Source organism: Photinus pyralis, unplaced genomic scaffold (genome assembly GCF_008802855.1).
Source record: "Photinus pyralis isolate 1611_PpyrPB1 unplaced genomic scaffold, Ppyr1.3 Ppyr1.4_LG3a, whole genome shotgun sequence".
Classification (NCBI taxonomy): Eukaryota; Metazoa; Arthropoda; class Insecta; order Coleoptera; family Lampyridae; genus Photinus; species Photinus pyralis.
In genome coordinates, this window is record NW_022170509.1 from 5,672,987 (window position 1) to 5,700,900 (window position 27,914).

A 27,914-nucleotide genomic window follows, 5' to 3' on the forward strand; every position below is an offset into this window, starting at 1 on the left:
GAGCAGTACTTGTACATGGGGTTCATATTTCTACGCCTTTGAGCAATTTTCTCTGCGGTAGGTGTTTTCTGTGCAGCGAAGTACAATAGATTCATCCGTGCGTTTTGTGTTACTAACCCTATGGATGAACTTTCCTAAAACCGATTTTCCTTTGGGATCACGGAATATCAAAGGTATAATGAAAACGCACGATGCCGATTGTTAAAATAGAAATTTTCTCGGAATTGATTTTAATTACAAATGACGTTAGGACGGTAGCATTAAACATAGAAACCCTTACAGCTCGGTTATCCAAGAGATTCGAGTCCGATTGGGCGATTTAAAATTAAATATTTGAAATGAAGGAAATCTCTAAAGTATGTTTTGTTTGCGGTGGAGTTTTACAACTGTTTGATTTTATCTGCCAATGTTCGGAAAATAGAACAATCGAAGACTTAGTAATCATTTACAATTACAATATAATATAAATGAAATAAAGTTCATTACGTATACCTTGACAATAATATATTTTCATTTCATTTATTTGTCGTAGTTATACAATACCGCATGGTTCCACAAAGAATTAACGTTTATGTTAAAATATTTACATTTAAAGGCTGTGAGGGGAAGTGTAATCAGTGCTTTAATCATGTCTGATCATAGTTTTAAGTTAATTAAATTGCTAAATTTGTAGTTTTTTTTATAGCGTTGGCTATTGTGGCCATCAATAGCTATTTTGGTAAGTATGAATTACATAATATTCCTATATTTCCGTAATGTGTTTTTTTACCTAGAGACAAACAGTAATCGTTATTTGATTTTTAATCCGTGCGATTAGTTAACCAGGCTAGACCTGAGTCCTCACAAGAAACACCGACCATAATACACACATAAAACTCTTTCTTTTCAGAAACACACTACGTTATCACAACCCACTCGTATTCAACCCAAACAAACACTTACACAATAAACAACGCCACTTGATTAAACTTGTAGGAAATGTGTGTATTTTTTATTTTATTATATTTTATTTTCTTATTTTTCATTTTTTTTAAATTATTACTATTTTGTCTTATTTTATTTTTTTTTTTTTAAATTATAGAATTTAGGACTCTACAAAACTTAACCAGACGAACGACGTTCAGCAAGGCGCACACTTGGAGTGATCTGGATGTCCTGACTTTTAAGTTTGCGTTCCAAAATTTTTCGTTGTTACAAAATTATTCTTTAATTGTTATTTAATTATTAGATAAGTTTTTCCTTAACTTCCAAAAACAAGCTTGTTGGAGTAACGTCAAGCTGAACACCATCACGAATACATTGCATTTCTTGATTTAGGTTTGTGTTCCAAAATTAGTCTTTAAAGTTCCATAATAAAATTATACTATTGAAATTTTTCCATCTTTTCCGATTTCTAAGGTGCCGACTTGACGTCTAGCTAGCACCCCCACGTATAAATTGTATTTTCTGACTTTAGGTTTCGGTTCCAACATTTTTTATTGTGTTCCAAAATTTAAGCTTCAATTGTTCTTTAATTATTACATAAGTTTTTTCTAGATTTCCAAAAAGAACGTTGGTGGGGTGACCTCCAGCTGGCACCTCCCCGAAAACTTTCGCTCCCTGTCTATATTTTTCCCTTCCACCTTTTTATTGTATTCAAAAATTAGTCCTTAATTTTTAACTTAATTTAATTTTTCCATTTTTTAAAGAAACGGTCGCCGACATGACGCCAAGCTAGCACACTTACGAATAAATTGCATTTCTTGATTTTAGGTTTGCGTTCCAAAATTTTTGGTGGTGTTACAAAGTTAATCTTTAATTGTTCTTTAATTATTACAGGTGTTTTTTCTTAATTTATAAGAAGAAGGTTGCTGGGGTGACTTCAAGCTAGCACCCCCACGAACAAATTTCATTTCTTGATTTAGGTTTGTATTCGAAAATTAGTCTTTAATTGAATTTAGAATTTAATTGAAATGTTTCCATGTTTTTCTATTTCTAAAGAAAAGCACTTTACGTTAAGCTAGCACCTCCACGAATAAATGGCATTTCCTGACTTTAGCTTTGCGTTCCAAAATTTTTGGTTGTGTTACAAAATTAATCTTTAATTGTTCTTTAATTATTACAGTTTTTTCTTAATTTCCAATAAGAAGGTTGCTGGGGTGACGTCAAGCTGGTACTCTCAGACATAAATTTCATTTCTTGATTTAAGTTTGTTCGAAAATTCCAAAGTCTTTAATTGTTCCATAATTATACGATTGAAATTTTTCCATCTTTTTCTATTTCCAAGGAAAAGGTTGCCGACTTGCACTCTCACGAATAAATTGTAATTTCAGAGGACGATTTTGTAGAAGCACGTATTCTGGAGAGGAATAAATTTATTTGGATTAATTTCTCTTTTTTTGTCTGCACGACATACCTACAATACTTTACGGAAAAGGTTAGCGGTTTAATCTTTTGTTTATTCAACAACCTATTGTTGGTATTTGTACCCGTTCAATTTTAGCGCGCATTTTGCCGACGTCGTGCTTTTTGTTTGTCGACCTTAGTCTTCCTTTTTAGTTTGAAAAACAGCTGAGGTGTTAGTGAAAACGCATGGAATTTCAATTGCTCCCATCCATATTTTATTAACCTTCGGCAATTGAATTCATTTAATTGGCGAATTCCGCAGGTATGGACGGATTCACCTATAACTACGATATAGAGAGGATAATTGTTTTGTTACTTCTTTATCGTAAGTACGCCATTTGTATGTTCCGTAATTGACGTGTATCTTTTTTTAGGTTTCGGCTGATATTTGTCACATTGTAATTTCAATGAATTTCATATGGGGAGAGTTGAGCTAGAAATTGAGTGGCGCTCAACCATTGGTAAGTACAACGAAGGGTTTGAGGAAACGCAGCGGTTTTATCGTCCGCAAAAACTGGAGACCGTGTCAGGTGAGTACCTTAGAATAGATTGATCGGATTCTATTGATCAAGGGGTAAGGGGGTGCGAATGTCCTTGACTTTCCTGAAGTGAAAGTTGATACAAACATTTGTTAATTCATTATTAATGTAAATTGTGATAAGGATGTTTGTTTTAAGTGTGCTTTTTAGCAGACACTGAAAATCGTACTAATACTCATAATTAACCAATTATTTCTCATAATCTCGTCAATCCTTCGACTTCATCATTCTCAGCTATACATTCTACATTCGTAGCGGTAATAATGAAAACAATAATGCTGTTTTTTCGGAGGTGACGTTCAGTAACTTCTATTATTGCTTCCCGGGCTATATCGGATTGTTTATTAGCTTTAGCGGTTACGTTCAAAGAATGAATTTCGGCTTTTAAGACGATTATAGGATTTTTTTGGTTCCTCAATGTCATTTATTAAATTAATGTGTTTTCCAAGGCTAGCCTTGAATAAGCGAGATTTGTGCAACTTGTGCGTGCAAGATCACGTGCAATAATTACGCTATTATTTCCCTCAATTTGTACGGAAAATCGCCCTTATCAACTCCTATTATATGAAAATGACAGAAGACTATACTTATGGTAACGAAAACTGGTGTTCTACAGAAAGTAGGTATGATTTCTTTGGTCCATTTTACTTTCAATTACAATTGCACTATATTCATGATGTACATAATGATTTATTAAAAGACTTCCATGTAAGACAATGTCATTTCACCTTTTATATGATTTTCCTGATTTTTTTTCTCGTTCCTTACAGAAAAACTGAACAATTAACGACTTTTTCTTGTTTGTGTTGTGTAAGTATTAATTTAATTACAAACTGGTACAGGATCTGCAACGCCTGATGGGAGCTTCTAAATACGGTCGTGATAAATCACTTATTTGTATAGCACGCTCACCGGGAGTATTCGAATGGTATAGCATAGCGCAGTAATTGGAAAATCATCCCTGGGATTTCGATCATTAATTTAGGATAAAACTTCCCAGGTTGCATATTAGCTTCCATCCTGCACAAATATGTCCTGTTCTTCTGTGCGAGGTGGGATAAAGTTCAGGAACCAAAACGGGGGTACGGTGCCATCGTTGGCAGCACCATCTACACCGTAAACTTCACAGTAAATGTAGGTTTACGACGCGACTTTGCATGGAGATCCGTAGTCGTGAATCTTCCAAAACCAATTATAGGAGCGGATTTTTTTAAATACTGGTGGACATGAGAAATCGTCGCATTTTAGAGCATTACCTCCCCTGGAGAGGTGACCGAGTATGACTTATCATGAGTTCCTGGTCGTCACCATTACACCTTATTTCCAAGAAAAACGAAGAGTGGAGGCAATGCGGTTTTATCGGGCTCTGAATGCAAGGACCTTTCATAGGTTTTTTAGTCCTCCAAGGTTTGGTATTCTGTTTTGCCTATATTGAGGACATACTCATCGCGTCATCTTCACCCGAAGAACATCTTCAACACTTGAAGAAACTAAGTTCCGCGGAACAGAAATACTCCGCTTATGGCCGTGAAGTTCTAGCAATATACCGGGCGATCAAATAAATTCGGCATATGGTAGAAGGACGACATTTGGTTGTGTACTCGTACCCCAGGCCAATAACGTTTGCCTTTTCCAAGAAAACTGGCACTGCCATTCCCTTTTTGGAAAAAAAATCTTTGAGACACTATGTAACTTCGTGGGAACTATCGCTTATTATAATACTTCCCAAATTGATTTTCAAGAAGTGGAGCTATTGTCCTACTAATGCCGTCACTAATGGCATTAGTATTAGGTTTTCAAATGGTGCAGCCTTCGGAGACTCGATGACTACTTTTTATCATTGCCCTTAGTTCGGTAAGATTTTCCGAAATTCTTGTTTTAATTACAAACTGGTACATGATCTGCAACGCCTGATGAGGGCTTCTAAATACGGTCGTATACAATAACTTATGTGGATAGCACGCTCACTGGGAATATTCGAATGGTAGCATAGCGTAATTCGAAAATCATGTCTGGGATTTCGATTATTAATTTATGATCCCAGATTCCATATTAGACTCCATACTGCACGAATATGTCCTGTTTTTCGGTGTGATGGAATCAACAAAACTTAAGGATAATCAAAACGATGGTACAGTACCACCGGTTTCGTTCTTGCATTTTTAGTGTAGTTATCTATAACGACAATGTCAGAATACGAAAAAAAATCAGGAAGCATGTAGGCTCAATGGAAAACTGATTTTCCTCATTTGCATTGGTTCAGTTAAATGGTTCATTTATCTATTGTTAAAACGTGCCCTAGATCTCTATCTATCAGGTACTTTTACTTATCCGGATCTCGCTTTGAAATATATTCCCGAGTGAATTACCTATTACATTGGCTTATATGAAACCGGGGTAATACTGGAATTCTTATTTTCCGAAACTCTGAAATGATTCCAAGACTTTTTTAGGGCACTTTCTTTATAATAAGGATGGATAAAAATCAGTTTCTATTTCAGACTGGTACATGATCTGCAACGCCTTTAGTTAAGACACTTTCTAGGGAACGATAATAAGAGCTCTTCATCTTTCTTGGGTTTTCCATTTAAACCACGTTCCCTAAAAAAGCATCAAATCAAAAAATTATGTACCACAACAATTACTTGTCCCATAAGCGTAATTCAGTGTTATGTAATGGAACTATCTTCCCATTTGAAATTCAGAACTAATACATTTCCATTTTACTTTAACTGGTATATCGACCATATTTCCGGTGAAGACAACGTTGTTGCGGACATGCTTTCTCGGGGTTTAATTTGGGCGCCAACCTCTCTGATGTTTGCTTGCCCAATCGACAGGTAAATCGGACAAGACAATAAAAATCAATCCTGCGACTAGAACAACAGTTAATAAACAATAATAACCAAGGTAAGTATTCACAGTAATTAATTACGTGATTAATACACAATTTCTTTCAGGTACCACTAGCTAGCGAATGATCATGCACCCTCACAAATAAAATACGTAGCTATATCCCAGGTTCCGATAAGATTTCCTTTTTCTTATATATTCTAATTGCAGGACGGACGACGATTTATAAATAAAATTATCACAACGGGGAGATAAAGTAAGTTTTGTGGGTCTTGGAAAATATTGCTGTTTGGTGCATCCAGGTACGCAGCGGACGAGTATAGCTGACCTTTTGATAATGGCGCTGCAAGGCCCTTGTGCGAATTGCAATCAACCTTCTTAATTACGTTCTTCGTAATGATGGACTGACGATTACTTGGAGTAAGATTTGACTGCCGGTGGTGATGGATTATAAAAAAATACCAAACTGTTGGAGCCTTTGTTTTTGGACGGCTCCGAATGAAAGTTTAGGATTTTCCTAATGGTGATTATTGTTTTATGTAATTATGTATTTCGTTAGACGATTTTAGTATTTTAGGGCAAAATCATGATCTCAAAACTGAATTCTGATATTACACGTAGCAAAAGTGTAAATTCGTTTTCTTTTTAAGACTCAATCGCATCTCCCAAACTACTCCGCGCGTCTATTCCCCGACCTTTAATTTTTCAATATCGCCTCACCACCCATATAATTTAATACCGCGAATTTTTAGCGTTACAAAAGTTTCAGAAAGAGCTTTTAATTCAATCCACAATATACGACTACAGTTAAACTCGTAACCAAACGTTTTGTATGGCCCTCTGTTAAAGCAGGTAGTCGAAAGTGGGCGCCCAACAGCATCGGCATGTCCCTTCCCACAATTATTTCGGAATCCTAACACAAATTACGATTGATATGTGCCATAATGGTCTAGTACTAAGGACACACTGCTGGCAACCGGGCGGCTCGGGTTCTATTCTTTGCGTGAAAAGTTTTTTCACAAAAACGAGTATCCCAATTCAGCGGACTTGCAAATTTGAGGTTTTCCACAGGGATAACGCGTCTGCTATTGCCGAATATACTGCCCACAATGTTCAACGTTACAAATTTTGTAGATATATCACAGCCTCGTTCGGAAACTTGGCAACGCCGAAATACAGATTCGAACAAATCCCAAACAATTTAGCATACCTCGATTATATAAACTTGAAAGGAAAATACCCTATCAGCAAAGATTACCTTACATACTGAACACAGAAGTAGTTTTAGAATCATGTAATAATAATAATATAGAAATAATATTTATATATACCAAAACGTAGTAACGTTATAAAAACAAAACCATTGCTTTGACCATTGCACCATTGCTTTGATTGTGCTGAGCTCCAAGTCCAATCCGTCGCACAGAAAAACATATTTGTGCAGACGGACATAATTATATATTTTTGGGTGTATGTATTGGATAATATACATAAACAAATATGTATAGTATTGATAATTTATTATATTAGTTACTGCATATCTGACAAGAACCCAACAATTATTTATTTATTTACTTATTTATTTATTATAAGGTTGCATCTCTCCACTAAAGACATCAATCAATTAATCGACTTAATCAAGCAAGCTATTTCAAAATTTTCGCAGAGATGCACAAAGGAAAGGATTAAAAGATTAATAAACTATTTAAAAAGAGATTTAATTGAAGAAGGTTTAAAGAAACCTGAACCCTTAGATTGATTGAGATTACGAGAGAACGACACAAAAAGGAGATAGTACCTCCATTTATCCTACACTTTCTCGAATAAATTACACCACTAATCAATCAATGCTCAATCTCAATCGACAATGTTCCAACACCCCTACACCCATATTCCAAACCCTACTAAGCAACAGCCCCCGCAAGGTCAATATACTTATAGAAACAGAGGGCCCAACCGCACCCACAAGGTCAATATGCATATAGCTACACGGGAACGGTTCCAACCGTTCACGACTACTAACAACAATGACGAAAACAACTCGGAAGAACAACCCAAAAAAGAGAAAGTACCTCCTCTACGGTCGAAAGTAATGATTGTCCGGGAGCAGACGAAACTTCCTTCAAAGTCACAGAGTGACTCAAAGATTTTTTGCCAAAATGGAGACAAAACCAAAGACGTGGTTCACCAGTAGGCAATGATACTGTGCCACGCAAAGGAAACGATGAAGTTATTGATAAGGACCTTATTGAGAAGCTTCGATCGTAGCACCCCGGCCATAGAAAGTGCCGTAATTTATTTCCGACGGTGTCGATCATGTACCAGATTGAAATTAAAAACAATTTTTTATCATCCCTCTATTATATAAAAGTGGAAGGCAAATACACTATCTGCAAGAAGTAAGAAGAGTATGAATTCAAAAAAGGGAAAATAGTGGAACTGTCCGGGAGCAGACAATAGATCCTGGAAGTCACAAAGTGTCTCAAGGATTTTTGCCAAAATGGAGACAACCGAAGTCTTGCACGGCAAGTAGGGAAGGATACTGTACCGCGCAAAGTAAAAAGGAAATTATTGATCAGGACCTTATTGAGAAGCTCCGATCCCAGCGCTCGTTCCATAGAAAGTGCCGTAATTCCCTACAGGCGTTGCAGATCATGTACCGGTTTGAAACTAAAACAATTTATCATCCCTCGATTATACAAACTTGGAAGGAAAATACCCTGTCAGCAAGAATGCCTTACATACTGAACATAAAACAAGTTTTAGAATCATGTAATAATAATAATATAGGAATAATATTTATATATATACCAAAACGTAGTCACGTTATAAAAACAAAACCATTGCTTTGACCATTGCACCATTGCTTTGATTGTGCTGAGCTTTAAGTCCAATCCGTCGCACAGAAAAGCAGGACATATTTGTGCAGACGGACATAATTATACATTTTTGGATGTATGTATTAGATAATATATAGAATCAAATATGTATAGTATTGATAAATTATTATAGTAGTTACTGCATATCTGACAAGGACCCAACAATTATTTATTTATTTATTATAAGGTTGCATCGCTCCACTAAAGACATCAATCAATTAATCGACTTAATCAAGCAAGCTATTTCAAAATTTTCGCAGAGATGCACAAAGGAAAGGAAAGGATTAAACTATTTAAAAAGATATTTAATTGAAGAAAGTTTAAAGAAACCTGAACCCTTAGATTGAAGGAGATTGTGAGGCAAGGACACAAAAAGGAGACAGTACCTCCCTTTATCCTACACTTTCTCGAATAAATTACACCACTAATCAATCAATGCTCAACCTCAATCGACAATGTTCCAACACACCTGCACCCATATTCCAAACCCTACTACGCAACAGCCCCCGCAAGGTCAATACACTTATAGCAACAGAGGGCCCAGCCGCACCCACAAGGTCAATATGCATATAGCTACACGGGACCGGTTCCAACCGTTCACGACTACTAACAACAATGACGAAAACAACACGGAAGAACGACCCAAAAAGGAGAAAGTACCTCCTCTACGGTCGAAAGTAATGATTGTCCGGGAGCAGAAGAAACTTCCTTCAAAGTGACAGAGTGACTCAAAGAATTTTTGCCAAAATGGAGACAAAACCAAAGACGTGGTTCACCAGTAGGCAATGATACTGTACCACGGAAAGAAAGGATGAAGTTATTGATAAGGACCTTATTGCGAAGCTCCGATCGTGGCACCCCGCCCATAGAAAGTGCCGTAATTTATTTCGACGGTGCCGATCATGTACCAGATTGAAATTAAAAACAATTTTTTATCATCCCTCTATTATATAAAAGTGGAAGGCAAATACACTATCTGCAAGAAGTAAGAAGAGTATGAATTCAAAAAAGGGAAAATAGTGGAACTGTCCGGGAGCAGACAATAGATCCTGGAAGTCACAAAGTGTCTCAAGGATTTTTGCCAAAATGGAGACAACCGAAGTCTTGCACGGCAAGTAGGGAAGGATACTGTACCGCGCAAAGTAAAGAGGAAATTATTGATCAGGACCTTATTGAGAAGCTCCGATCCCAGCGCTCGTTCCATAGAAAGTGCCGTAATTCCCTACAGGCGTTGCAGATCATGTACCGGTTTGAAACTAAAACAATTTATCATCCCTCGATTATACAAACTTGGAAGGAAAATACCCTGTCAGCAAGAATGCCTTACATACTGAACATAAAACAAGTTTTAGAATCATGTAATAATAATAATATAGGAATAATATTTATATATATACCAAAACGTAGTCACGTTATAAAAACAAAACCATTGCTTTGACCATTGCACCATTGCTTTGATTGTGCTGAGCTTTAAGTCCAATCCGTCGCACAGAAAAGCAGGACATATTTGTGCAGACGGACATAATTATACATTTTTGGATGTATGTATTAGATAATATATAGAATCAAATATGTATAGTATTGATAAATTATTATAGTAGTTACTGCATATCTGACAAGGACCCAACAATTATTTATTTATTTATTATAAGGTTGCATCGCTCCACTAAAGACATCAATCAATTAATCGACTTAATCAAGCAAGCTATTTCAAAATTTTCGCAGAGATGCACAAAGGAAAGGAAAGGATTAAACTATTTAAAAAGATATTTAATTGAAGAAAGTTTAAAGAAACCTGAACCCTTAGATTGAAGGAGATTGTGAGGCAAGGACACAAAAAGGAGACAGTACCTCCCTTTATCCTACACTTTCTCGAATAAATTACACCACTAATCAATCAATGCTCAACCTCAATCGACAATGTTCCAACACACCTGCACCCATATTCCAAACCCTACTACGCAACAGCCCCCGCAAGGTCAATACACTTATAGCAACAGAGGGCCCAGCCGCACCCACAAGGTCAATATGCATATAGCTACACGGGACCGGTTCCAACCGTTCACGACTACTAACAACAATGACGAAAACAACACGGAAGAACGACCCAAAAAGGAGAAAGTACCTCCTCTACGGTCGAAAGTAATGATTGTCCGGGAGCAGAAGAAACTTCCTTCAAAGTGACAGAGTGACTCAAAGAATTTTTGCCAAAATGGAGACAAAACCAAAGACGTGGTTCACCAGTAGGCAATGATACTGTACCACGGAAAGAAAGGATGAAGTTATTGATAAGGACCTTATTGCGAAGCTCCGATCGTGGCACCCCGCCCATAGAAAGTGCCGTAATTTATTTCGACGGTGCCGATCATGTACCAGATTGAAATTAAAAACAATTTTTTATCATCCCTCTATTATATAAAAGTGGAAGGCAAATACACTATCTGCAAGAAGTAAGAAGAGTATGAATTCAAAAAAGGGAAAATAGTGGAACTGTCCGGGAGCAGACAATAGATCCTGGAAGTCACAAAGTGTCTCAAGGATTTTTGCCAAAATGGAGACAACCGAAGTCTTGCACGGCAAGTAGGGAAGGATACTGTACCGCGCAAAGTAAAGAGGAAATTATTGATCAGGACCTTATTGAGAAGCTCCGATCCCAGCGCTCGTTCCATAGAAAGTGCCGTAATTCCCTACAGGCGTTGCAGATCATGTACCGGTTTGAAACTAAAACAATTTATCATCCCTCGATTATACAAACTTGGAAGGAAAATACCCTGTCAGCAAGAATGCCTTACATACTGAACATAAAACAAGTTTTAGAATCATGTAATAATAATAATATAGGAATAATATTTATATATATACCAAAACGTAGTCACGTTATAAAAACAAAACCATTGCTTTGACCATTGCACCATTGCTTTGATTGTGCTGAGCTTTAAGTCCAATCCGTCGCACAGAAAAGCAGGACATATTTGTGCAGACGGACATAATTATACATTTTTGGATGTATGTATTAGATAATATATAGAATCAAATATGTATAGTATTGATAAATTATTATAGTAGTTACTGCATATCTGACAAGGACCCAACAATTATTTATTTATTTATTATAAGGTTGCATCGCTCCACTAAAGACATCAATCAATTAATCGACTTAATCAAGCAAGCTATTTCAAAATTTTCGCAGAGATGCACAAAGGAAAGGAAAGGATTAAACTATTTAAAAAGATATTTAATTGAAGAAAGTTTAAAGAAACCTGAACCCTTAGATTGAAGGAGATTGTGAGGCAAGGACACAAAAAGGAGACAGTACCTCCCTTTATCCTACACTTTCTCGAATAAATTACACCACTAATCAATCAATGCTCAACCTCAATCGACAATGTTCCAACACACCTGCACCCATATTCCAAACCCTACTACGCAACAGCCCCCGCAAGGTCAATACACTTATAGCAACAGAGGGCCCAGCCGCACCCACAAGGTCAATATGCATATAGCTACACGGGACCGGTTCCAACCGTTCACGACTACTAACAACAATGACGAAAACAACACGGAAGAACGACCCAAAAAGGAGAAAGTACCTCCTCTACGGTCGAAAGTAATGATTGTCCGGGAGCAGACGAAACTTCCTTCAAAGTCACAGAGTGACTCAAAGATTTTTTGCCAAAATGGAGACAAAACCAAAGACGTGGTTCACCAGTAGGCAATGATATTGTATCGCGCAAAGAAATGATGAAGTTATTGATAACGACCTTATTGAGAAGCTCCGATCCCAGCACTCGTTCCATAGAAAGTGCCGTAATTCACTACAGGCGTTGCAGATCATGTACCGGTTTGAAATTAAAAACAATTTATCATCCCTCGATTATATGAACTTGGAAGGAAAATACCCTGTCAGCAAGAATGCCTTACATACTGAACATAAAACAAGTTTCAGAATCATGTAATAATAACATAGGAATAATACTTATATATACCAAAACGTAGTCACGTTATAAAAACAAAACCATTGCTTTGACCATTGCACCATTGCTTTGATTGTGCTGATCTCCAAGTCCAACCCGTCGCACAGAAAAACAGGACATATTTGTGCAGACGGACATAATTATACATTTTTGGATGTATGTATTGGATAATATACACAAACAAATATGTATAGTATTGATAATTTATTATATTAGTTACTGCATATCTGACAAGGATCCAACAATTATTTATTTATTTATTTACTTATTTATTTATTTATTTATTTATTATAAGGTTACATCGCTCCACTAAAGACATCAATCAATTAATAGACTTAATCAAACAAGCTATTTCAAAATTTTCGCAGAGATGCACAAAGGAAAGGATTAAAAGATTAATAAACTATTTAAAAAGAGATTTAATTGAAGAAGGTTTAAAGAAACCTAAACCCTTAGGAGATTACGAGAGAACGACACAAAAAGGATATAGTACCTCCCTTTATCCTTTACTTCCTTCAAAGTCACAGAGTGACTCGAAGATTTTTTGCCAAAATGGAAACAAAACCATAGCCGTGCTTCGCCAGTAGGCAATGATACTGTACCACGCAAAGAAGCGGTGAAATTGTTGATAAGTTATTGAGAAGATCCAATCGTAGCAGATCACGTACCGGTTTGAAATTAAAAACAATTTATCATCCCTCGATTATATAAATTTGAAAGAAAAATACCTTATCAGCAAGAATACCTTACATTCCGAATACAAAACAAGTTTCAGAATCATGTAATAATAATAATATAGGAATTATATATACCAAAACGAAGTCACGTTATAAACACGAAACCCGCAGTAAAGAGAGTACAAATGCAAAAAAGGGAAAATAGTGGAATATCCGGGAGCAGAGGATACTTCCTTCGAAGTCACGAAGTGACAACGATTTTTCCCAAAATGGAGACAAAACCGAAGCCGTGCACCGCCTTTAGAGAGTGATACTGTACAGCGCAAAGAAAATAGAAAGATATTAATCAGGACCTTGGTAAGAAGCTCCAATCCCTGTACTGGTTCCATAGAAAGTGCCTTAATTAGCTATTGCCGTTGCACATCCTAAACAATGCCATGAGGGAAACACCGAGCCAGGCGCTGGTAAGTGAAAATATCCCATATCTCCTTCATTTTACACTTCAAGAACATGCTCTGCACCATTGTTTTGGTTGTGCTGAGCTTTAAGTCGAATCCGTCCCACAGAAAAACAGGACATATTTGTGCAGACGGGCATAATTATACTGATGAAAATTATGTAATTAAGGCGGCGCTGAGAGAAAAACTATTAGAGTTGGGTCATTCATTAAATAAATCGCAAAAAATTCAGCAACAACCATTACCGTAAAGTAAGAAAAAATGTAGTTAATCCCTATTTAGACAATTTAATATAATAATTCAGTTATTATGTTTGTGACTGAGGTGCATCGGTTGAACTAAATGAAATGAGTGAGGAGCATAATTGGTACTCAATTTGGAACAGTATGTAATAGTTACAATCTGTAAGATCTGTGAGTGTATTTGAGAGACCATTTTAGGCATCCACTGTTAATGAATGCTTCAAATTGAGAAAGACTAACCCTTATTAAATAAACGTGATAGGAAACTACACGATAAATAAGAAGTGCCTTATATACAAACGAAAAATTTTTTGAAGCGGTTGTTTTTGCTCCACATTTCAGAAACACCCTAGTATCGCATTCCGATAGAGGTGGTAGAAGTGAAAATGTAGCTAACTATTTTTCTGAACCAAGCACGACATTACAGACAATAGTCGCAAAGTCCACGTGAGCAATATAAAACTACCCATCAGTGATTGCAGGCTACCCCATTTTCCAAAAACACCCGACAAAGAAGTTAATGTACTGCATACTTGCGTACTTGAACAAGGGAAGTACTGCTACTAAGCAACCGCCCCCTCAAGGACAATATACGTATAGAAGCACAGGGCCCAACCGCCCCCTCAAGGACAATATGCGTACAGAAATACGAGGCCGGTTCCAACCGTTCACGACTACAAACAACGATGACGAAAACAACTTGGGAGAACCAAAGTATTGTTAAACGCTGTTGTAAAATTCGAAGCACCATGAAAGAAATCCAACTTAATCCAATGCCTAAGATGCTGCTGGTATGGGCGCACAAAGAGTAACTGTACACGCCCGATGGGATGTTACATTTGTGCAGAGACGCGACCACAAAACATGCAACAAACAAAAAGGTGATGGCAATGATATGCGATATGCAAAGTGTACCAAGAAATAGGCGGTAGAATCTCGAAAACTCTAAGTTCCAACAAAACATCCCTCAAGAACAAGAAGACCCCAACATGCCAAAACCCAAACACCAATACAGACAAAACCAAACCGATACAGCACCAAGAATACTAGAAACCACAGCAAGAACAACATCCCCTTATGGCAAAACCGCAAAACCTATACTTCACTCAGCACACCTCAAAACTTCCACCAACAACAAAAACCAAAGTATGCCCCAGATAACTAATGTCAGCAGTATCATCACTTCCCTACAAGCACCTACAACAAACTCACCAATCATGCTATCATACTCCTTACAACAAAGATTTTTATTATGGTGCTTGTAACTATGGACAAAAAAAAAATATTACAACAATGTATCAAATACCTGCAAGTGAAGGAGCATGCAGCCCTGTACACTCATGGGTACACAGAGAGAGAAATGATCTACAATTTTATTGAATATCAACAAGTGTTACGTTATTTGGTTTTCCAAGAAACATGTGCCGTTGGTACCAAATTACTATCTGTGTAGTGAACGACATTCTGGACCCGAAATTGAACTTCTAAGGTCAGTATGATTACATTATTTATTTATTTATTGTCTCTTTTGTTCTAGGCCCTCAACAGCCCAATTACATCATGAAGATCCATACATCGGTCATAGTCTTAAAAAGGAAACTTGTCGACGCCTCGTCATTATTTTATTATGATCATTATGATGTAGTAACATGTTCACCTTAAAATGCCACTGGCGTAAATAAATGCTTATTATTTATGCCTTTAGCGGATTCCAAATTTCGTACCCAGCGCCTCAAAGTACCACATCTACTGTGACGCCTTCATACACCCTAGTAAGCGTCAATGGCTTTAATCGGCGCAGCTGTGGATAGCCTACACACATCATTGGATATATATATATATATATATATTATATATATTTTTGTTAAAAACTGTTCATTATAAATAAAATAAGTGGATCACATGCAATGTGTTCGATTAAAGGAATTCGTTTCCCAATGAGATGGGTGGGGACCTTTACAATGAAGTAACATCAACATTCAGGAAAAGTGGAAGGAAGTCTTTGTGAATTTTTCGAATTCTGTAACTTTTCTCTCTTGGAATAAGCTGTTATTAATATTATCGACCAGAGACAAACAATTTATGATGGTGTTAGTTTTCTTCTTTAATGTTGGGGTTAGTATCTCTCTTTAGTTCTCTTAATGAGATTGTTATATTTTGTTTAGGAACGCGTGCTTGTTTCAGAGTATACGTAACATTTAACATTGATTTATCGGCTGCTTCAGAGACTTTTGACAGCGATTTCTACATTAGTAATATTTTCCATGGAATAATTGCTCTTTTTTAAAATATTAATTGCGTAGTTATCAATATTGACAATTGGCCCCGAGAATATTTCCCACTATAAATGTTCGGAAAGGGTTGAAGACTCGATTTTCGTAGGAGAAAAGGCGTTAGTTTCGAAATGGGCTAAATGGTAATTCAAGGGATGCTTTTCTTATGAAGCAGCCGAGTTAAATAATAGGTTTATTTTACTTTCCTTCTATTTAGCAGATAAGCTCCTATAATTTATTTACTGTATCATGTAAGTGTACACGAATCTCCAATCAGATATCCAAATGGTGTGCAAACCTGCTAAAGAAAGCACTTTTAGTGGAGTCCATTTGAAAGTATTAAAAGACAAAGAATAGGAGCGATTGAAGCTAATGGACGTGGCGCTAATGAATCGACGTAATACATATTCTTATTATGATTACCAACTGGTAAACTTAATAAGGGCGAACGTGATTTAAGTCTCTATCTAGGGCGCAATAATGAAAGATCTAGCAAAATCCGCACTTCTCGTAATGAAACTGAAAATTAGTCATTGTTTTTTATTCGCTCCAGCTTGTATCTAAATAATTTAGTGAGAACCATCACATCGGGTTTCTTGATATAGATTAAGTTCAAAAAGAAAAAGTATTGGCTTTAATTGAGAGCCTTCGCAATGATTTTTTTGCTGCGAAAGCTTTCCAAAGTGACACAAAAAGCTTAACGAAGGAGGCGTAATTCAATTACGTCACTACGAAAAAAATGTGACAACTATATGTCTGTCATTTCTGCTTGTCGTGCCCTAATTTCCTTATGTCAAATGAGTGGTGGCATGCCCTCTTTGTAATATTTGTTACAGTGACCGTCGAGCTTTTGGCGTTCAGGTGGCGCTTCTGCACCGACGCCCTTCGACGCCTCTACGACGGAATCAGTTTTACGCGAGCTATCGTTTTGGATAGCATACATTCTGCGAATAAGTTTCGTGTTTACGAAGCACGTGTTCATTAGAGGACAGAATATTTACACAAGGTAGCTTCTGATTAATCTGAAGTGGTGACTGTTTATAAAAGATGAGTGGTATGTATTAGTTTGGTGTCGTTTCACGTATAGTTTTGCGCTGGTCCGTGAAAGCCGTTGTTCCAAATGGATTGTTTCCCTTATAAAAGTAAATTTTAACATTCGGATTCTGTTCTGTAATAAATCAGGCTTTAGGGAGGGAGATATATTATCACGGTCTTCGCGTATTCTGTTGCTAATACAATTCTCCTTATTTGTCACAATATCAGGAAGGCTAAAACCAACGGACGAATTTGCCGTACTATTAAAATGTAACCTGCATTGAATTATGAATAGGGACAGCGAGCTTCGAATGCCGAGAGTAAGAAGTAATATATAATTTACAATGACAGGCTAGATGTATTTCGTCTTATTGTTAACAATGCTTAATCGGGGTAAATATTTTAAACTGTTTTCAGACAGTGCTTGGTTTCTTAGATATATTCTTCAAGTTGGGCCAAATCCGATAGAAACTATCTTTGAACCAACTTTAAGTTTAATTCGCTAATCTAGAGGGAAAATAACTAGAGGGCATACGGGTCATGTTGTTGACAGGTTGCTGACGTTTAAGGATACAGTTTTCTTATTTTGTATTCAATCCGTGTTCGTCGCTCGCAGCATCTTTTGGTACACCACAAACTTAAATATGTTTGCCGGCTGCGATATTACATTGTTCCATTAGTTTTCCAAACTCGTTCTTTTACCATTTACAAGTATTTTGAACTCGAGTTTTTATGCAGAAGTAACCGTATAATCCTTAAGATTGCTCTTGAAAAACTCACAGATTTTCCGACGGCAGAGAACTTATTATGTTAAAAGAATTTGTTGGCAACAAACCCTTATAAGTTTCTCCCTAGAGTTACAGCAGGTTGAGAGCGTACGTGCACAACAAAAGTTCGCCTCTTGTGACACTTCATTACCATTATTCCTCCAGACGTCACCTTTGCGATTATTTGGAAAACGCGGTGAAATAGTTGCGCAGGAAACGATATGTACTATTGATATTGCCAAAATTTATTAACTGTAATATGGTCGTAAGTTATCCTAAAAAAATATAGGAGAAAGGCTATTTATTTTCGGTCGATAGGGGTATAACGTATCGGCTATCAAGAACAGTATACTAGTACACAGTTAATAAATTATTCCATCTGTGACGACTACCATTAGGAGAATAACTCCAAATTATTTCAGTTAATGGCACCTAATGACTAGCTTTAGAAGTAAATTAGGCGTAGTGATATATTTTCATTGAATGCTTGAGATTTTGATGTTCCTTTAGAAAAAAAATTGTGAAGGTAATTTACGGCGATTATTATAATGGAATCGTAACATCGTAACTCTACATCATTATCTAGTATTTGTAGTACGATCGAAGGTACGATTTGTTAGTTTCATTTGCGCAATGGACGAATATTCGAAAAGTGGTTTGCTGAAGGGCGTCGAATTGAAGGTGTGCCTTACAACTTCAAGGTATGTGGTCTGAATTTAACCAAATTTTACATCATCCCCAACCCAACCTCTTCTATTACACTGGGGGTGGAGACCAATACATCGGTTTCTTATTATGTATTTTTGATACATTTGAATGTATTAGCATTTTGTTACGTCTTTGTTAATAACATATAATTAAGAGTGTAAGCTTCAATTGCCGGTTGAAAACTCATACTTCAAATAGTATTCAGACAGGAACCATGTAAACCTGTGATTTTTTGGGAATACCAAGATGAATTGGACTCATTTTGCAATTAGAATTGAAATATTGTTTCCTCGACTATTGCAGTACCACGAAAATCTCATCAGATGTAGAAAAATGTAGGCCTTTATGTACTTGAAATTACCCCCTTTAATAATTAAAGGGAAATTTGAGTGCCACAGCGGATTACAATAAAGTGTGGTAACGAGTAACACGTATTCTGTTATGATAAATTTTCTTAGGTAATCAATTTACTTGCCGATATCACTTTCTTCCAATCGCAATCGGTACGCCGCACAGATCAGTCGAGTGTATGTGTATGTAGTATCTACATAACTCTATTTCGGGCTCAGGTGAGCGTTTTCATCTTATCTCCTTGTATTAATAATTAATTTGAGTAAATCGTTAAGCTTATTGCTTTTCTATAATGGAAGATAATAACAATAATATATTTATAAGTAACAGACAATGCACCTACATTCGCGGTGGTGGTTGAAAAAAGCAACCAAACGAAACTCACTTTCCCCGAAAGAGAACAAGGGATCCTATTTCAAGCAATTGGTGGCCCAAAAACGAATATATTATTGGGGTCGCCTCCTTAATTGGGCCCAAACATGTATGTTCGCCCCGCGGGCATCAGATGGAAGAGTATGCATTTACGTATCTAATAGACATCATGGACAATTTTATATATATATATATATATATATATATATAACAACTTCGTCCCCATCAACTTTCGACCAGACTCAGGCTCCAATAAGAGCACAGGAGCCTTCTCCTCCCCATATCAAACGCGCGGTAGCCACGGGGATCTCAACTCCGTGTATTACAAAGTCTGATTCGACAAAGGCACGTCCACTTGCAATTTATAGACCACCAGAAATTAATGTTTGCGAGGACGAGTACCTAAGCCAGTTGAAACAAATTAGACCTCCTTATAGGTGATTTAAATTCACATCATGTGGCTCTAGGGCCCAACAGGGCGGCGGGGGACATTGCACTTAAGTTAGCGGATAGATTAGGATGTGTATTTTTGAATAATGGCCCCACTCGACCAAATGAAATAATATCCGCTATAGGTATTACTCTAGTATCACCAAGCCTGGCGTCTATTGTGGACTGGGAAGTACTCGAAGACAATATTATGCTGCTGACCCAATCCTTATTGAGTCAGTTCTTCTTATATCCAGTTCTTATCGGCCAATATCGCTGTCGTCGTGATGCTTATAATGCGTCAACCTAGACAGATAAACGGATAAACTGGAGAATACAAATATTCCTAATTTATATCGCAACAGAAATGTGTACGTACGGACACCTTCAAACGCCTACATAGGTCCAAGATGAGTTTCCGTGGGTATCCCACAGGGATCTATTATTAGTCCTTTATTATTTAACATATATACGCCAGATTTCTTTCGCTATGTAAAACATGAAATTAATATCATTCCATATGCAGATGAGTTTGTTAAATATTATTCTAACCCCATCATAACTAGTTGTAGAAACCCTAAATAAGGCAATCGTAGAACTTAAACTATTAATTTTCAACGACGGACTAGAAATTTCTGCTGCTAAATCAAAAGTAGATATTTGCTGTTATGGGTTATGGCTTGATGCATATATTTTTTCTTAAAGGCAAAGGATTGGTGTTCTGTCCTTTCGAGAAACTTGTAAAATTTGGTACCGAAAGGGGTTCTTATTGCTCATCGTACTTAATTCGAAATGTAAGGAAGCGGAAATACGTAACGGTCATCCCAAAATATTTTCTAAATTCCCTTCATAGGTATGTATCCACATGACATGGAAAAGGAAAATTATTACAAATACCAAAATTTAATATCGAAAATACTGTACGTATTTTAACAGTAGTACATTTTTCATTGAAAGAACAAGGTTCAGAGCATTCCTTGTCGACTTAACTTTCAAAGAAAATCCTTTCGCTTTGTAATACAATTAACTTACCCTATGAGTGTAACACATAACTAAAGTAAACATAACTTAGATGTGAAACTACCCTGTTTAATTTAGGTAATTCGTTTAGTATAATTTAATATGCTTATCTACGTAGAACCGTATTACCACATTTTGTTTCTGCAGCCCACGTTTTATTTCAAATTTACGTGCAGGGGTGTTTGTTATGTGTCTTACATGCCGTTCATGAGAATGATCTATCGACTATCGAAGGAATATATAGTATGGAAAGACTTGATCCTCCCTCATTTTTCTAAAATGTAGTTTTCGTTTATGTATTGGATTATCAAGTCGATATATAAATAACTGAACTGCCACTGGGAGCCAGATCTGGGGAAGCAATTTGTAAATAATTTTGCGATCGTTTTCAGTAACTAATTCTTTTTACCCATTATTTTACAATTACAAAAGTTGCTGCCCCACTCACAATACTATATATCGCGAACCAATTTTCAAACAGCCAAATTTATATAGGTATCGTTTGAAGGTTAGTACCAAATAAAAAACATGTGGATTTGATTCTAGTAACATCATCTATCTGTCAGCCTGCGAACTTTTCAGCCCAATTGTTAAATGCTTCTAGAAGATTATTCGACAATCTGTTCCCTAATCGATTTTTTATAAATTTCAGAATTGAGAATGAACGTTCACATTCAAACGGCATCTAAAACGTTTTGACAAATTTCACAAACGGCATTTTTAGAAAAATAATCTAACGTCTTATGACATTCACATTTCAGAGAAGTTAATATTTTATCCAGCAAGCGGAAAAATTTATAAATTAGTACAATACAGGAATTATTTCCTATTTGATGACTTTTGCTTTAACTACGGTAATTTCTAGATGTACGAAGAAAATTTCGAACAATGAAAGTTTACAGTCGGATGGAGAAGCATAAGAAATAACAAAAATTAAACCGCAATAAAACTTTAATAAACCGCGTTTCAACAGCAAAGCTGTCATCATCAGCGTACTACAAAAAGAGAAGGCACCTCTATTTACACTAATTACATATAATGAAAGCGAAGGTTTACGAGGTCTGATTGGCTTAATGGACCTTCCTCGTCATTTTTCATTAGGAAACGTTTGTTTATCGGAATGAGATTTTGGGGACAATGAAAAACAACCTGAGTAAAGAGATATATGAAAAGCCTGGCAATTCAACCCTGCTTTTCCAATTATTTGTATTTTTCATGAAGCGTGCTCTTCAGAAAATCGCACACTTCTAGAAACGAGATAAAAAATGGCAGGCAATGGCAATTATTATTTGCTATCTGCTACTTTATACTAAACAATGACTGTTTGCATTCACGTACAAGTATAAGAAAATTTATTTTCTCGTCATATGGCTCATAAAATTTACTTTACTATCTGTTCAACCATAAAAGGAAAGATAAACAGCAAGTCACTAGACAACGATAAAGTAGTTTGTCCAAAAAACAAATTAAAAATCGAAAAGTAAAACGCACAAATGCAATCGATATATAAATATAAGCAAAAAATGTTATGCTTCCCTCATAGGCTTTTGTTTCATATTACCGCATATTAGTTGCTGATCAGAACCACCTTGATAGGTATTATTGAGAAGAGAGAAAACAGAACCATCCCTTTCGCGCAGAGAGTCGGTACTGATCGAGTATGTAACGAAAATAACATCCTCCGTCTCTATTTCCGCGATCATGAGATTATACCAGTAATGTTTGTTATATTTTGATATTATATGTCATCACCTATATACAATATAGAAACCTACTCTTCTCCTACCGTCTCTGGAACACACAGTGAAAATGCAATCCTCTACCTTTGTATTTGAGAAAGCCAGAGACCCAGGAATCCATATCATTCGGATATCCAAACATAGTTAGAATGGAAGTATAACAATAATTTATTATTTGGCGGGCCGATCTGAATACGTCTCTATTGTTGTATCTCATGAGCAAACATGACAATTTGTTCGATTATTTAATTGCACTTCCTACTAGGATTATGGAGTTTCGCATGTGCAGCGTACGAATCGGCCTGGCCTATTCGGCTATTCAGGACGGAGACGAATCCAAAAAATCATGAAATTCCATCCAGCCATTCTTGATGATTTATGTCGTGTAACCAACACGACTTTGTATACATATATTCATTATCTGAAAGCGCCCTCAATATTGAAAGAAAATGGTCATACTACATCCAACAAGGGATACTGAAACCATAGTGCGAGCCCAGTTGCGAAAACTAAAATTGCAATCGATATTTCAATAGTGTTTTCCACCTATATTTTACAGGTCTTTAACAATGCGCACCACGTGAACACAAATTTCATAAAAGCAGTTGCACGCAAACCTGTTACAGCTTTAGTAACAGTGCATATAAATCGGCAAACTCAAGTTCCAACTAACGGCGATTTTCTAAACTACCCACTTCTTAATAAAACTGGCCAGTACAACTGGCAACTGATTAAATAGCAGCCAAAAAAATATACTGTCAGTAAAGCAGTGCTTTTTAGCTTCCTAATTTGAGCTAGGTTACGCACCGAACCTTCCAAACAAGGATCGGTCAAGAGCAAGACACCTTCAAATTATTCAATACAATCGCCAGGAATTCTCAGTAAGCGCGAGTCATAAGCTCCCGTTGATTATGTTCCTGCGCTTTCTATACACCGTTCGTAGCTACTACCAATCCAACGCTTGGTGAGGACTTCCAATCCAGGCCCGCCAGTGTACAGTCGACGGACGCTTGGGAACTTGATCCTTTAGAGGAAGTAAAAGTTGTAACAAATGTTGAACGATTTTTGTATCTCACTCGAGTGAAGATAGAGAAGACAATTGAGAAATATAGAAAATACTGATGTAATTTAAAATTAAATAATTCTGATGATAACAGTAATGAAAATTGTTTAAAACATTCGCGAGGAATTCCCTATGTATTGTTATGCTGTATTAATCCATAACATATGAATGATTTGTTCTCCCTCCCGATTTTTTGATGGAGAAAGATTCTCCAACAGTTCGATTTGGTCGATCTAAATCATCGTTAGACGATGTTATAAAGAAAATCACCTTCGTCATATTAAGGAATTATATTAGGATATGATTTATCGTACGACCTATACAACCTCTCTACCCACATATCATGGTATTATATTATCACGTTATGAGATTATACAGTAATACTGTTATATTTTGATATTATGTCATCATTGGTAACGGTAATGCAAATTGTTTAAAACATTCGCAAGGAATTGCAAGTAAACGCGAGTCATAAGTTCCCGTTGATTATGTTCCTGCCCTTTGTACACAATTGAGAAATATAGAAAATATTGATGTAATTTAAAATTCAAAGAATTCAGACGACAATAGTAATGAAAATAAGTTCCCGTTGATTATGTTCCCGCCCTTTGTACGCAATTGAGAAATATAGAAAACATAGATGTAATTTAAAATTAGAAGAATTCCGACGACAACAGTAGTGAAAATTGTTTAAAACATTCGCGAGGAATTCCCAGTAAGCGCGAGTCATAAGCTCCCGTTGATTATGTTCCTGCCCTTTCTATACACCGTTCGTCGCTACTACCAATCCAACGCTTAGTTAGGACTTCGAATCCAGGCCCGCCAGTGTACAGTCGACGGACGCTTGGGAACTTGATCCTTTAGAGGAAGTAAAAGTTGTAACAAATGTTGAACGATTTTTATATCTCACTCGAGTGAAGATAGAAAAGACAATTGAGAAATATAGAAAATACTGATGTAATTTAAAATTAAATAATTCTGATGATAACAGTAATGAAAATTGTTTAAAACATTCGCGAGGAATTCCCTATGTATTGTTATGCTGTATTAATCCATAACATATGAATGATTTGTTCTCCCTCCCGATTTTTTGATGGAGAAAGATTCTCCAACAGTTCGATTTGGTCGATCTAAATCATCGTTAGACGATGTTATAAAGAAAATTACCTTCGTCATATTAAGGAATTATATTAGGATATGATTTATCGTACGACCTATACAACCTCTCTACCCACATATCATGGTATTATATTATCACGTTATGAGATTATACAGTAATACTGTTATATTTTGATATTATGTCATAGGATATGATTTATCGTACGACCTATACAACCTCTCTACCCACATATCATGGTATTATATTATCACGTTATGAGATTATACAGTAATACTGTTATATTTTGATATTATGTCATCAATGGTAACGGTAATGTAAATTGTTTAAAACATTCGCAAGGAATTGCAAGTAAACGCGAGTCATAAGCTCCCGTTAATTATGTTCCTGCCCTTTGTACACAATTGAGAAATATAGAAAATATTGATGTAATTTAAAATTCAAAGAATTCAGACAATAGTAATGAAAATAAGTTCCCGTTGATTATGTTCCTGCCCTTTGTACGCAATTGAGAAATATAGAAAACATAGATGTAATTTAAAATTACAAGAATTCCGACGACAACAGTAATGAAAATTGTTTAAAACATTCGCAAGGAATTGCAAGTAAACGCGAGTCATAAGCTCCCGTTGATTATGTTCCTGCCCTTTCTATACACCGTTGGTCGCTACTACCAATCCAACGCTTAGTTAGGACTTCGAATCCAGGCCCGCCAGTGTACCGTCGACGGACGCTTGGGAACTTGATCCTTTAGAGGAAGTAAAAGTTGTAACAAACGTTGAACGATTTTTATATCTCACTCGAGTGAAGATAGAGAAGACAATTGAGAAATATAGAAAATACTGATGTAATTTAAAATTAAATATTTCTAACGATAACAGTAATATAAATTGTTTAAAACATTCGCGAGGAATTCCCTATGTATTGTTAAGTTATAAGATATGAATGATTTGTTCTCTCTCCCGATTTTTTGATGGAGAAAGATTCTCCAACACTTCGATTTGGTCGATCTAAATCATCGTTAGACGATGCTATAAAGAAAACCACCTTCATGATATTAAGGAATTATATTAGGATATGATTTATCGTACGACCTATACCACCTTTCTACCCACATATCATGGTATTATATTATATTATACATTTTACGTGTGATATATTAGGATATTCGTTCTCCATCACGTTATGAGATTATACAGTAATACTATATTTTGATATTATATGTCATTAATGGTAATGTAAATTGTTTAAAACATTCGCAAGGAATTGCAAGTAAACGCGAGTCATAAGTTTCCGTTGATTATGTTCCTGCCCTTTGTACACAATTGAGTAATATAGAAAATATTGATGTAATTTAAAATTACAAGAATTCCGACGACAACAGTAATGAGAATTGTTTAAAACATTCGCAAGCAATTGCGAGCAAAAGAGTCATAAGTTCCCGTTAATTATGTTCCTGCCCTTTGTACACAATTGAGAAATATAGAAAATATTGATGTAATTTAAAATAATAATAAATTAAACAAATTTACTTGATCTCCATACTAATTATATTCTCGACAGACGACCCTTCAGTATTTAGTACTTGTTAAACGTTGCATACATGAAGAATTAACTTAGCTGTTGAAGTAGAGGCGCACGTTTTCCTTCAAATGGCGGTATATGGTTCTTTTGAAAAGTAAGAGGCGTTTCAGAGTCAGCTCCCCTAGCCATATTACATAAATGCATAGCAATTTTCGTTTCACGAACATAAATTCCCCCAAAAGAATATTTTGAAAATTTACATTTACAGGTTTGTTTCATATTGAAACTTTTCATCTAATTCAAATTTATAGTAAGTATATTTCCATTGTAAACTAAATATTATTGTAAAACTGGAAACCTCAGACGGCATCAGCAATTTAGGCTTGTCAACTTCTTTTACGAACCTTCCTATCGTGTTTTATTGTTTAAGGCAACAATTCTTATTTGTTGCAAAAATGGAATGTACTTATGTATTTATTTTCAGTTGAGCAAGTAATATTTATGTGACAACTGCATAAAGTAAATGGGTTGCGTATGAACTACGATGAAGCAATTTATGCTGATTGGTAGAGAAGCAAAATGCAATAGCTTTTTAATCGAGTGTATCTTGTAGTAATTAATGATATGGCCCATTGTAAACGTACAGACGAAAAGAAAATCGGTCGCTTGCTACGGTTAATTATACACGGTCATGCGATTGTCTTATGATTGTAAGTAAAAGTCTAAATATTTATGTCATCTGCCTCCACGTCCAACCATTAGTGTCTTCATCTTTCAGTATATTTACACTTAATGGTGCAACCAGGATTTGAAACGCGCTGTTAATGTTTCTCCTATTCTTAATTACTGGTCGTATTGTATTTTCAGATCTTACATCATGCAATTTGTAGGTGGTGTTATTGTTGCCACATTTTACATGTACATTGCAGTTCCAGTTGTTCGGAGCTTACTTGAGAGTCATTATAAGTTTTCCTACTTCAAAGGCGGTACTTCCTTCCAGTCATTATTTTCAAATTTCAAATAGTAATCTCTAGTGAAAAATTATATATATATATATATATATATATATATATATATTCCCATTTTCCGGTCAAAATTTTCGCATGTGTTTTAATATCCTGTCATATTCCCAGCGAAGACTAATCCAACAAATCAAAAATCACTAAAATCGATCCAGCCGTTCTTCAATTATAAGATTACAAACACGTTTCGGTCCGTTATAATATATATATATATATATATATATATATATATATATATATATATATATATAATCGGGAAATTTCCAATTTTCCTGTCAAATTTTCGCATGTTGTAATATTCTATGTTCTATTCCCAGAGCAGACTAATTCCACAAATCGATTTGAGTTTTTGGGAACAACTCCACTACTCACTTGGCGCACCCTGGATTTGTCTGTATGATGTACGATGATGTCCGGCCGTCAATTCTGATAACGAACTAAAAGAAGCAGCTAAGTGGAGAACTGCAGAAGCTGACTGGGACTCTTT

At 36.0% G+C, this 27,914-nt stretch overlaps 1 protein-coding gene across 4 annotated transcripts in view; it reads left to right on the top strand.

Annotated features, from left to right (window-relative positions):
• LOC116165303 (agrin-like) overlaps positions 1 to 27,914 on the top strand; it is a 150,262-nt gene that overhangs the window by 53,217 nt on the left and 69,131 nt on the right. The window contains exon 1 of one of the 4 annotated variants that reach the window (XM_031479612.1): positions 17,235 to 17,334. The exons of 2 other annotated variants lie outside the window; for them this stretch is intronic. Coding sequence is in view for 1 of the 2 variants with exons in the window: in XM_031479615.1 (XP_031335475.1) it covers positions 17,328 to 17,334 (7 nt within the window). In the remaining variant the exon portion in view is untranslated. Of the gene's footprint in view, positions 1 to 17,234; positions 17,335 to 27,914 lie in introns of those variants that run through there. One more of the 4 variants, XM_031479615.1, reaches the window with a different exon arrangement.